General features: G+C 29.8%; 1 protein-coding gene across 1 annotated transcript; it reads right to left on the bottom strand.

Annotated features, from left to right (window-relative positions):
• Window positions 1-9,861: 9,861 nt before the first annotated feature.
• Window positions 9,862-13,234, bottom strand: LOC113369718. Its single transcript, XM_026610287.1, has 8 exons — window positions 13,062-13,234; window positions 12,795-12,948; window positions 12,591-12,732; window positions 12,453-12,530; window positions 12,253-12,381; window positions 10,431-10,858; window positions 10,266-10,372; window positions 9,862-10,198 (listed from the first exon to the last, which is right to left on the bottom strand). Exons 1-8 carry the CDS (start codon window positions 13,232-13,234, stop codon window positions 9,862-9,864), a joined length of 1,548 nt encoding a protein of 515 aa, XP_026466072.1.
• Between the last annotated feature and the right edge of the window lie 1,074 nt (window positions 13,235-14,308).

The following is a 14,308-nucleotide window of genomic DNA, read 5'->3' as shown; positions in this document are numbered from 1 at the left end:
TGTCATCAAATGTTATAACAGATTTTTTTTGAATTTCAGTTCGCTTATCAGGAAAGTCATTTTCGTTTTATTTTGAATTTCAAATTGATCGTTTTTGTACTAAAATTGTTTTTAAAATTAATATTACGTTTATAGACCATAGTGAATTCGATGGTTCATTTTTTTTTAAATATACAGAGAATTTTCTCCAATATAACAGCAATTACAATCATTGCATTTTATAAATCGATAGTAATCAATAGTAGCCCTTTTGGGTTCGCGTGCGGACACCATTGGTTTTATTTCACGTTTGCTAATTTGCTGATGGGTAACAAATCAATCAATACCACACACAATGAATATTTACTACAAATATTTATAACTAATAGTATATATATATATATATATATATATATATATATTGTAGAATTAAAAAAATATCAGTTGGCTCTAACGAACTGGTGCTTTGAGAATGACAAGAGCATCAATCATGTCTTGTAGATAATCGTAGGTAACTTATAAGAATTCAGAGCAGAATTTTATACATATATATGTATGTCTATATATGGAATCGAATATATCTCATTTATAACATTTAACAGTTTTCACTTAAAACACATTTCTGGCAAAGTATGTAGAGACATATATCTACAGACGATTATAGACGTTATAACGATCAGTTCCTATAAATAAATATGAATTTAAGCAAAAAATAAATTTTATAATTGTCAATTATCAATTAGAATAAAATGTTATGACTTCCCGGTTTTTTAACTTTGCGTTGTCTCTACGTTACAAGTTATTCCGAATAGTTTGACACTAAAATTGGAAACTGCATGTGTGTGTGTGTGTGCCAAAAGTTCCGAACTGATATTAAAAATGAAACTAGTGATGTATGGTATCGTGCCTTAAGGATTATTGCAGGAACTTCCCGTACCGTAATGAAATATTCGAGAAATTTTAAACGTTTTCAAATATATTATTACAAATACTGTAACTTTCATTATTTTTGCTATCTCGTTATATCTGAGTAAATCATAAATCAATTTATCTCCAGAACATTAACAATCGTCATTTCATTTCGAATTCAATTCAAAAAAATAGTTTAGTTGTCTAATTTGCACAAAATCGAAAAAGTGCTCCCGCATAGTCACAGTTTAAACGCATTTGCAAATAATTCTGTGCGACTTATTTGACTTATACTGTGCTTAGCTTTAGCGGCATTTTCACATTTTTCAATAGTTTTCACCAAATTTCACATAAACAGTCTAAACGCACTTGCGGAAACATTTGTACCAGAGTGGCGCTTAGACTGTGCTTAACCTGGGTATTTTTTTTGAATTTTTTTTAATCTAATATTGCAAAAATATTTTATGGAAAATAAAAAAAGATATAATAATTTTTTATCCTCAAAAGCAATTGTTTTGTCTATACACGCAAAAAGTTTTTTAGATCATTCAAATAGGACGCATAGTTCACTCAAAAACTGCCATTTTTTGCACATTTAGCTCTGTATCTTCGAAATGGCGGGACCTGCCTTTACCAAAAACTAATCAGCACATCTCCCTATCAATAGGGATCGAATGCTTTTTAAACCATTCAAATCGGTTGATCCGTGCGCCCGAAAACGTGGACGAAAAAATGCGGACATAACACACACACACACATCCATTTTTTCTGAGGTATACCAGGAAAATGTTCAGAAACCTTCAAAACGTCGAGAAATGCACAAACTTTCATTTTCGATTTTCGGCCCATTACTATAACTACCCTACGGGATGTTAAAAATTTCAATTGAATGTTTATAGAAGTCATAACTGATTATTATATCATATATTTTTGTTCATATGATACGGCGGCTCTTAAGATGCAATTATCAGATAAATCTTTAAAAATTCCTGTTAAATACATAATAGCAGTGCTAAAGTGAATTTCACCTGTAAATCCTACTTTTGACACCTTATCATTAAAATGGTAACAAATTGGCAGTTTATTCATATACAAATGCCGACACAAATAACAGGCTTTTAGTGCTTGTGATATATATGTGCCAAATTCTTCAGTGCAGTACATTAAATAAAAAGAGAAAATATTTTATAGATTCTGCACTTTTCTCAAACGTTTCGACATACAGACTTATGTCATCTTCGACTTGAAATGAACAAAAAACGTTTTTCGTCGTGACCACACGATTCTGACCCTTTGAACCTATAATGCTATTAATCCATATATGTAATATATATATATATATATATATATATATATATATATATATTATTTAGTTCCACCCGCATCGTACATTCTCCGAAAAGAATGAAAACTACAAATAACACAAAAGACCACACAAATACCAAATATTTCTATCTAAAGGTTCGATTTAACACTTTTCGTGTTGTGCCCCCATAAAGACACGATAATTCAAAATTGACTCTGCATTAGAGGGGCACAAGGAATTTATTTCTTTATTTATGAACTTAATTTCAATACAACAATCAGAAAGGAGCCTAAGAAACATTCATAATACATTTAAATTTAAATCAATGTTTATTTAAATAATAGACACAAAATAATAAAAATGGGTGAAGGACCACAGAGTATTGTGAACAAACACTTGTCTATTATAATATCTACTTAATAAATAAAATAAATAATCTTTATCGGGTAAAATATATGTAGAGCTTAGTTACAAAAATAATAATTAATAATTAAGTTTCTTTACATAAATAAATGAAATAAAATAATTTATATGCATTTAAAAATGTATCAATTCCAACAATTTTTCCTTCTAATTTATGTTTAATTCCAAGCATCGTTATATATTTTATTTTATATCTTCATTTTAATACACTGATAAATTGCTATCGAATGCATTTAAGTACAATTTTATAAATATAGAATTTTGCAAATAATATCTGTAAAATATCATATCAAAATCAAATTTTTAATATATTATTATAAGAATGAATTTATTATTTGATTTTTATAATAATTCATTATAAAAGGGCATTAGGAACGTTCTCGATGCTTGCTCTGATTAATCTAATATCCAAAACAACTATTAATTATTTTAACTAATAATTAATTTAATAATTAATTTTTATTTATCTATTTATTTAAAAAAGTAATAAATCTTAAATAAAACAGTGGTGTATCATAAATTTGTTCAATCCGAGTCGCTGGACAAAACGATGGTATTTTTTTCGTGGACGTTTCTCCTTCTTTCGACTTCTTGTATTTTTTGTGATTCCTTCGTTTTGAACCTAAAAGAGAAAAATAATAAATAAATAGAATATAAATTTAGAATTATCTAGAGGGGCGCATGGCATCGTGCCTTAAGGCAAATTGCTGGAACTTTCCGTACCGTAATTAATTCGAGTTTTAAACGTCTTCAAATATATTATCACAAATAGTGTAACCTTCATTATTTTTGCTAACTTGTTATATCTGAGCAAATCAAATCATAATCATAAATCAATCAATTTATCTCCAGAACATTAATAATCGTCATTTCATTTCGAATTCAATTTGAAAAAAAAAATAGTTGTCTAATTTACACAAAATTGAAAAAGTGCTCCCGTATAGTCTCGCGACAGTACATAAACAGTCTAAAAGCACTTGGGTAAACATTTGTACCAGAGTGGCGCTTAGACTGTGCTTAGCCTGGGTAATTTTTTGAATTTTTAATCCAAAAAAATTACAAAAATATTTTATGGAAAATAAAAAAAGATGTAATAATTTTTTATCCTCAAAAGCAATTGTTTTCTTCAATACAAGAAGTTTTTTAGATCATTCAAATCGGACGCTTAGTTCACTGCCATTTTTTGCACATTTAGCTCTGTATCTCCTTAACGGCTGGACCTGCCTCTATAGTATTCTATAATTAAATAAGGGGCCAAATCTCAGATAAAATGGAAACATAGCATTACTCTTACATATCCTATATCATCAAAGAATTGGTTTCTTAAGAGGGTATTCTAGTGTAGAAATTAAAAAAAATCGATTTTTTTTATTTCATATTTTCAAAGTTTAACTATCTAAGAATATGGGTACGAAAAAGTTTTTGAAAATTTGAATTATTTACAGAGATATAGGCATTTTATTGACTCGGTCTCCATACTGGTTTGGCTTCACGCAAAACTTTAAATGCGTTTTTCTCAGAACAGACTTTTTCAGTACTGTTGACACGATTTCTCGAGTTTTAATCGACCGATTTACTTGAAATATTCAGAGAGTCTTGTTTATAGACCTATCTATAGCCCGAACTAGGATTATCCCCAAATTCCAATTTTTACTATTTTTAAAAAATTCGAGAAACTCAAAAAACAGTAAAAAAACACTTTTTTTCAAACAGTCGCCAATTTGTAAAAAAATTTTTTTTTTACTCATCGCTAGTTCGGGCGATTGCGACATCATTGTAGATTAATAATCTTTTTATTTTTTGCATTTCCGATGGCTAGGAGGGCTGAAATCATGTCAAGACTGAGGCGCCAATTTTTCGAAACCACCCATTTCATCAGTTGCCAGTTTTTACAATTTTCAACTTTTTTATTTTTTTATTTTTGTTTTGTATTTTAATAATATTAATAAACAAGTGGTAAAAATGGATAGTAAAAACATTAATTGCTTTCTTTTGCGACAATTTAGAAATGACCTAAAATTCAAGGCTCTACACTAGAATACCCTTTAAATCTATTACAAAACTACTACTTCCATCTACCATCCTTTCATCTTACGTTTGCTGGATCGTTTCTTGGATTTGCGCCTCTTCTTTCTATAGCGCCTCCGACTCCGACTGGATTCGCTAGACTCCGATTCGGCCACTCTCTTCCTCTTCTTCTGGTTCAGCCTGGTGACCAGCTGGTCCAGGTCGATGCAGGCGGCGTCGTTACCATTTTTTGCCCTCTGCTGCTGCTGCTGGTTGGCGGCTGGTTGGTTGGTCCTTCCATTCGTCCTGAGGTCGTCGATGTACATCGCTACAACACAGTAGCGAATGATATAGTCTATGGTCTCGATCGCTGATTTTCCTGGGTCAGAAGATATAAATGCAATTTTGGGGAAAGGACCCCAAGAAGGGGAGTAAAGGAATGCAAATTATAGAAATGAATTCTGCAGAGCTCATGGAAAGTGTCAATTGATGTCTTTGGACCAAATTCTAACCAAGTCTCTTGTAACTCAAAATTTTATTAGAAAACTTGCAAAGTTTAGCATTTGGTCTTATGGTAGACACTTTGGGAAATTACAATCTAAATTATTATTTACTAAGGGGCTAATTATGCGGTAACATGACAACGCTATCTTATCCTTCTTTCTTGGTACTATAAACTGTGAAATGCTATATTTGCTGTACGAGCAGGCGTTTTACATATAAAGCCATATATTATAATCGCGCATCATAATGATGCAGTTATGATAACATTTTTCTAGATTTGTTTATATTTAAATACGCCTGATAGCAATTTTACAATTTTTATTACCAAGAAAGGAGTATAAGATAGCATATTTTTACCGCAGAATTGGCCCCTAAATTTATATTATATTTGTTAATTCTATTAACTTACCGGGGAGTGTCTTGATTTGGAAAATTCCATTTTCTTTAGACAAAACGCCCATATCTGAATATAATATTATTATATTATTGTAAATCTACAATTATAATATGTGGGCAATTAAATGTGCAAAAAAATTGCCTGCTGCAACTTGCAAAGACTTCTGTACTAATTTTAGTCCTTCAGCTCTGCCTGCGTCGAAACCTTTCACCATGTAACTAAAATCGGGAAAAAATTGGTAAATTGCTGATACAACCAAGTTGTTGCTATCGGTTTTCTGATAAGACTTAAAAGTGCACCTTTGGTACGAAAGTTCTTTTCACCCACATAGATCAAAAGGAAGTCTATATCCATTTTCAGAGTCAACAATTACATAGAGCTATAATAGTAATATTTTGATATAGTTGTCTCTTATTGAATAATAAACTCAAATGAAACGTAGATGTTGTCTTAGCCATGTATTATTAACAACTATATTTTACATAATAATAAAAAAAGAATAAAATTAAAAGCTCAAAATGGCGAGTCAAAAGCCCCCCTACCAGGTTTTGGTTTTTTGTAAAAGCACACCGTTAGATGGCGACATAATTAATTATATTTTATCCAATTATAGTAGAACTCCAATTATCCGAACTCCGACTATCCGAATCGCCGATTATCCGAATCACTTTCAGAAAAAAATGTCCAAAAAAAGTCTAAGTGCGCTATTATTCTTCCACCAGCAAAGCCAGTGTAGGCACATTGTTTGTTTTGATTTGACGGAGATGTTTACAAAACAATGATTTTTATTTCTAAACTTGTACATAAGTACATTTTATTTATATTTAAAACATGTGAAAATGTCATGTTTCTTTCATTTAATTCAATAAAAAAAATAATGCAATATCAAAACGTAACTTTTTTTCTCTCCAATGGCAATTTCAAATAAAACTCCGATTATCCGAATATTTGATTATCCGAATGGGTCCCGGTCCCCATTAATTCGGATAATTGGAGTTCTACTGTATTATAAACACATGATCTTTTCGGGGTAGATGCAATTCTTAGACCTGTGTTCTTTATTTACCTGTGCAATTTTTTGAGTTCTCGTCCATGTTCTGTATCAGGAAAATCAAGATTTGGAACTTTCATGTGTCCATTTCGAAGTCCAACTTCTTTTGCCATATAATGGATCACAGCCCTGTCCCAAACCTGGTCGGTGTGTTTCACTTCTTTAAAAATAAACAAGCAATGTTAATAAATATGATAAGGAAAACCAGAAGATTTTGAATATAAAACTGGATTAAAAATAGTTTTTTTTTTATTTTTTGCCCTGCAATAATGATTCTTTTCGCAATAACTACTCACTGCCATCGTCAGTCAATGGCATTTCGCAAATCTCTGGTACTCGTCCAGGATCATCTATCGACCTTCTGCTACTCGAAGCAGACCACGAATCTAACTCATTACCTGCTTCATGTTTTCGAAGATCCGTTACAAATTTTTGACTGTGTCTTGTGGCCTTTTCCACCCATTCCCTGGTATCTCTATAAGCCCTGAAAATATAAATGGACAATTTAAAATTGAAGGCAATTATTTAGAAGTATTTATTGAAGTAAAACTTCTTTAGGCGCGACATGGGTGTAAATCCGTTCAAATGCAACGGAAATTACGGCAAGGTCAAGTGAGAGTCATTCGCTCTCGATGATATGATTTCTATACGGGTCGATTCTGATGCGTGACTTTATACGTGCGTACGTCACCGAAAGCGTGAAGCATTTCGTTAAAATTTCCGGTGTCATGTCAAAACATTTTAAGGTTAAATAGTGGTATAAATCGTGAGTTAATAAAAATGTCAGGATCGGAAGAATATATCATCCCGTTCCTCATAAATAATTGTAGTGCAAATAATCGCAAATAATGAAACAAGTTTATTGAAATAATTTGTATTATTTATTACTTGTCGTTAACTGGTTCGGGCATGACGAGGACTTTGCGACCTTCTCTTGATTGTCTCTCGTCTTCGGTTGAAGAATCTGATGAAGATGAATCGCTTCCTGAGTCGTCTGAGGTGCTCTCTTCACTACTTTCGTCATCTGATATTGAGAACCTATTTTTGAAGCGGACCTTTTCGACTTCTGGTAGTCCTTCGCCCAAGTCCCTAGGAGAAAGAATTTTTTTAGTAGTGAAAACTGGAAGTAGAAATTTGTATCTATTTCTAAATTTGATTCTTCAAAAACGGCTGTACCGATTTTAAAATTTTTAAAGCCATTTTTGATAAAGACTGACGTTGATTTGTTTTTCATGACAATCGGTCAAGTTGTTTTTTTATAATTAGCTGTTGCTTAAATTTTTTTGCAACGATTTTAATGCAACTTTGCATAGTAGTAAAATTTATGGTTTAAATCATCATTTCCCAAAATGATTAATATGGACCTGGTTCAGCTAAAAAAAATCACAAAAAATAAAATAGTTTAGGAACTTGATGTCTTCTCATAAAAATATTGAGGCTTTACGCAATGTGATTTAATTACAAATATTCATTCAAGACCTCTCATATTCTGAGCATTGTTTCGTACTGATTACCGTTGACTTGCACACTTAAATAAAATAATTTTTTGAACAAGAAGTAGAACGAAATGTGTTAAATAAATTTAATTAATGCTAGTACAAATATTATAAGTTTGTTTGAGAGATATTAACTGGAAATCGAATTGATCAGTTTTTAGCGAAATTTAATTTAGAAACTAACCTCAAATTTAACAGAACATTTTTATCTAAATTCTTATCGATTAAGTCGATTATTTATACAAATCTGAAAATTTGTGCAACTTACCTTAAGTCAAAATGCTACTTACAACTAATTTTTTTTATAAATAAACAACACTAATATTACATTTGTATTTTAAAAACGTCCAAATGACATTTGTATGTTTTGAACGTGAAGTTAACAGAAATATGGCGGCCCTCAGTTTGTCCATAAAATGTTACTTTATTTGTTGTATTATAAAACTACCTGTCCATCTTCCTAAATCGATATCTATACATTTTCACAAATTATAAATCACTTTAACCAGCTACAATTTCACTTTAACACTACTTGTATTTTATTAATTCTATTACTACGATCCTGCATTTGTGGATATCAACGGTAATCCTGGTTCGTGAAAAAATGGCGGAATGTCAAAAATGTGTGCAAACTTATTATTTTCACAAATATATATCGTTTGTAAGTACTTACTCTTTAGAAAATGTTATTTGTGTGTTAGAATGCATCTTTTTTATTCACTGGTTCGAGTTTTTCACAAAATACTTATAATTTAATTTAGTTATTTAGCAAAATACTTCGCTAGTAACTGATGTGTCAGTTTTGACAGTTTTGACAGTTTTGTTTCCGATGTCAGAGCCACCGAAAATATAGGCGGGATGGTTTAACGAAAAAAAATAATAATGATATAATTAATAATGGTTATTGTTGTTGTAACAATATTAATATAATTAACAGTGCTTTTTAAGGTATTTGGTAATTACAAATATAGCTTTATTTTAATTTTATTAAGCGTTTCGTGAGAACAAATTTCTTATTTATGACAGTATCTATGGCAGCCATTTTAAATTAATCGTTTAAGTTAAAAAATAAATAAAATGGGAAAAATAGAATATTTAATAACACAGCAATAAAATAGTTGTAAAATAATTGTCTGTATTTTATATATACTGTATCTGACATAATTTTGGTTACTTTATGATTTTTTAAACTCATGGAGCCACAACAGTCAACTTATTTAAATTCTCGTAAATTTAAAACTTATTTTAAAGTAACACATAAAATAGAAGTTATAGTTGCTAACTTTGTTTTCTTTCTAGTTATTCTAAATCTATCTGAATCTCAAATAAATCATGTATATTTTTAATAATTGAATTGCAGATATTATTTGTAAACTGCTATGCCTAATTTTAATTTTATTCTTTATTTAAATTAAAAAGGCAGAATGCCACTTCACCTAGTTTCTTTAAATTTTTCCATTATTTAAAATTATATTTTAAATATCATTACAGATAAGATTTTTCACAAATAGAAACACATGAATTTATTCATCTACATGATCTTTTATTACAATAAAAGATTATTTACAATAAAATTAATATGTAATAAAATATATTACCCGACAATAACATTAAAATAATTATGATCAAAAACCATCATCATAAATATCTTATCAATACATAATACTCAATTTTTATTATTCCTAGCGATCTAAATCTTCTCTTTCGAGCATTAAAGGCAAACCGTTATCATGAATATCATAAATATTATATTATATACAATAGTTTACTTATAATAATTGATTTTTTATTAATCATAGTATTCTAAATCTACTATAGACATATCGATATCTTCATAATCATTACTTCTTTGGGAAACCTCTTCGAATTGGTTTTGCAAATTATTTAATCCTGAATCACTTAAATTGGGATTTGTTGCTTCTTTATTTACACTGTCATCATTATTTTTGGAAATATCATTTGGGTTTGGAGTTTCAACAGACTTATTAGTTGGAGCTGTTGTGTTTTCTTTACTATTAGTATTTGTTTCAGATTTGTTTTGCTTTTCTGATAACTCGTCTTGTAATTCTTGCTCTTCTCTTATTTCTCTCTCCATCTCTTTGCTAAACTTGGATCTCGGTTTTGATCTGCAATGAAAAAATAGATAGATGAAAAATGTAATAATGATACAATATATTTTGTGTATTATATTACCTTGAGCCCCAAAAATCTTTTATCTTTCCATGATTGTGATACTTCGATGTTACAGTAATTTTTGTGGATGGTTTACTGCCAGAAGTTTGAGCCAAAGGTTCTGTAATCTAGAAATATAGATTGATAAGTTAAATATAAAAAATACTATACTATCTTTTATCTTACCAGTCTAGCCTTACAGCCCAGTTGTCTCGATTGCTTGCATTTCCAATAAGCTCTGCCGTTTGCATTTTTGTACCTTTGGAAACAATGTCCCTGATGAATCAATTGAGGGTACCCATGGGTGCTCAAAGTATAGACTAAAACATCTTCAATTTCTTCATTAGAAATGATCATTTCTTCTTCTGTTTCTTTATCTGACTTTGGTTTGTCTTTTGAATTATTTGAAGCTTCATTTTCTTTCTCAGAATTTATTGCTGCTTGATTTTTGGCTATAGTTTCTATTTCTGGGATTTGTACTGGATTAATTAATAATTGCAATGGGGTTTTCAATATGATAAATTGATTTAAAAATTCGGTTTGGTTAATTCCAGTTATGTTCTTTGGTGTAACAGAATCGGTGTTTGGGGTGTCTGATTGTTTTTCTTTGGTACCTGAAATAAAAATAAATAATGAATACTTTATATACATATATATATATCACAGGTTTGACCAATTTTTGACTTCGGAAAGTTAGAAATATATACATTTTTATATTTATTAAAGCGTGTTTTATTAAAATATTGTTAAAATTTTGTACATGTCATATTTGACTCTTATACTAGTTTGGCAAACTTATAAACTAGTCTTCTACACTTTTAAATTAAATTTTAAATTATTGACAAACTTAATTTATTTTAAGATATTTTAAAACATCTCATATTTTAGCAACATATCTTATTACTATGACTTAAAAATTATGTTTCATAAATATTACTTAAATAATGAAGTTTTGAATCAAGGGCTTTATAATAGATAATTGAATCACCTCAGCACATTTTACATCATTCAAATAAATGCATGTTTTTAAAATGCATGCAAAATATTTTTCTTACATATTTCTCATAACTTAATTATAATCTAATAAAGCTTTCTAAACTAAGTTGATGAATAATATCTGTATATACAATTCTGGTGACTGAAATTAAATTTCTGCTGCAAACTAAGTTGCAAATTCCAAACAATATCAAGCAGTCTTATAATAAAATCAAAACCGTACAAATGTCTTCCACATTTTTCATCTTTATTATTCTCTTGTTTGCGTTCCTCTTTCAAATTCTGTTGTGCCTCTAAACGTCTCATCCATTCTGCACAATCATCAGGCCCTGCTGTTGCTGTCACTCTCAACCGTCTTCTTTCAATTTCTGCAGTTCTATCTGGATGATTGTGATCTGAATTCCTTATAACAACACTATCGAATTGAGAAGTGGTTTGACATCGAGCCGGACATCTTCTTGGTCCTAAAAAATAGATACAATTAATAGTGATTATAACATTAAGAGGATTTTAGTTCTTTTTACCTTTTAAATTACAACACCAGTACCAGTGGTCTCCACCTCGCCTTTCTAGGGAATAAATTTGTGAGTCGTGTACCATAACATAGCCTCCCATTTTTGTGGGAAAGAATTCTACAGGGACGGGTGCTTCACTGTCTGGATTTTGAAATTCTTGGTCGTCTTGTGGTGTTATAGGGACTGTTTGAGGTGCCGTTGATGCTTTGTCTTGTTGGTTGCCTAAAAATTGAAGTTATTAAAATGATTTGTAAATGTAAATTATGTGTAATGTATAAAAAATTACTTAACTTATGCTATTCCAATAATAACTGAACGAAACACTGATTTAACTCACTGATTCTTTGCACAATTAAAAAAATATCTCACTCACACAATAAGGATTAATAATCATATTTTTTTATTATGATTACCATGATTTTTATTAAAAATAAATTATTATAAACTAAAATAACACAACATCTATGGTAAAATAAATAATATATAAAAATACTGACTTGTATTGTTAGAAGTGTTCAGATAATTTGAATTTTCAAAGATTTCATTGTCATCATCATCTTTATCAAAACCGGTATCGAAGTGATCATCATCCATGTTGCTGTCTTCCAAAACGGGCTCACACTTTGCTAATAAAACATAATGAAATAAAATTATTGCTCAAATAATATCAAAACTAATTATTTATAATGATTAATACCTGCTACATAATTCATCTGACTTGTTGAAGCACCATCTTCTAATGGGTCTTCATCATTTTTTGATGAATTTCTTGTACCTAAAATATAATTGATTAATAATCGATTGGATAATGTATACATGTTTTGTGAATATTTACTTCTCGTATGACTAGTTCTCTTTCTATACTTGAGAGGAATATCATCCTCTGGAAGTTCTTTCCTTAAAGCCCTCTTATTCGCCCTGGCTGATCTACTCATGGATGTGTTTTCACCATTCTTTGTAGTACTACTGGTTTCGTTCTAAATAATAATAAATATTAGTACTTGTTGAATAAGTACAAGAAGTACTTTTAGATGCTTACATCATTTACACCGAATTCTGTAAGTCCTTTGATTTGCAAACTTTCTGCAATTGCAATAAAACTTGGGAGGTCATCTTGTTTAACATGGACCTCACCGCTGTACATGAATTGTATTAAATCTGTGAGGTTTTTGTAGGATATGTCTTTAAGAAAACTGGAAAAGATACAAGATTGTTAGAAAAGTTTACTGATCAGTATTTTCCTTTGTCCTTTATTTAGGTTATGTGTCTACCTATAGGATGATTAGTAGCCGGAGTTTTTTCAAACAAGTTCTTAAAATACGGCGAACAAACAGCTAAAACAATTCGATGTGCCTGAATTAATTGTCCATCAGCCGATAATGTTACATCTGTAAAATCTCCTTTGGAATATAGAGAATAAAAACCACTCGATAAATTCTTTTTGTAATTGTTCCAACACAAAGCGTACTGGTCCGACATGATTTTAAACAATTAAAAACTTTCAGAATATAAATATATCAGGTGCACATAATAATTGATACATAAGAAAGTAAATAAAATTTTATATTTGCAAAAATATTTTATTTTTACAAACAAACACTGATCTTAAATTACAGCGTCTTTGTGGTGACACTTGACAGCTCGTAAATGACAGGATACCAACATAAGAAGAAAAAACTAATTCTGATTCAAATTTAAAATATTTTTGCACAAGTTTATAATATTAGTATATTTAAAATGAAATCAAATAGTTAGCAATGGTTTTATTTAATTATATGTGCATATTACATTTCATATTTGTATAAATATGAATTTGATGTTGACATATGTATTAATAGAGTCTAACAATCAGGAGGAACTTCCTTAAATAACTTGAAATTTATTTAAAAACCTACACGTTTCGGCTGAATTTCTAGCGTTCATTCAGTGGAATAGAAATATAAAACTTAAATATACAGCGAATTTTAACTTAACTTACTTTGTTATTTGCTATTTTTTATTTTTTACACCTTTGCCAGGGTAAAAGTTCAATTGGTTCTTTTTAAGCTTTTATAGAGCTTATATATAAAAAACTGTCGAATCTAACTAGAATATACAATAGATCTTATTAAACAATTGTATTTAACCCTCGAGAACTAAACAACAGTAGTCATGACTGTAAAAACTAACTTTGGTATGGATTTTCAAAAATTGTCATTTATCTCCTGGTAACGACGTGGTAAGAATCAAGTTGATGACTAGTTATACATCTTTTTCCCTCTACTTTCAAATATCATTGTTAAAAAATTGTTTAGCTTTGCTGGTTTTTAAGATAATGGCGGACTTTAAAGCCCCGCTTTACCTAATATACTTATGAATGATATCTTTAGTTAGATTTTATCAATTTTTTTTTGGTGTCAAAAGATTCAAAATGACTAACATAAAACTAGTAAATTAAATTATTACGAAACTTTTACTAAGTTCAAAAAATAACGTCTTAACACTCTTCAGTTGGTACCGCCCTCTATCTGTCCAAGATTCTTGTTCTTGTCAAAACTTCACTTCTTACCTCTT

This window comes from Ctenocephalides felis, unplaced genomic scaffold, assembly GCF_003426905.1.
Source record: "Ctenocephalides felis isolate EL2017-DRISC unplaced genomic scaffold, ASM342690v1 CF-g0.4_SCAFFOLD_01452, whole genome shotgun sequence".
NCBI classification, from domain to species: domain Eukaryota; kingdom Metazoa; phylum Arthropoda; class Insecta; order Siphonaptera; family Pulicidae; genus Ctenocephalides; species Ctenocephalides felis.
Note: the sequence above shows the minus strand (reverse complement) of the source record. Positions and strands in the feature narration are given on the sequence as shown.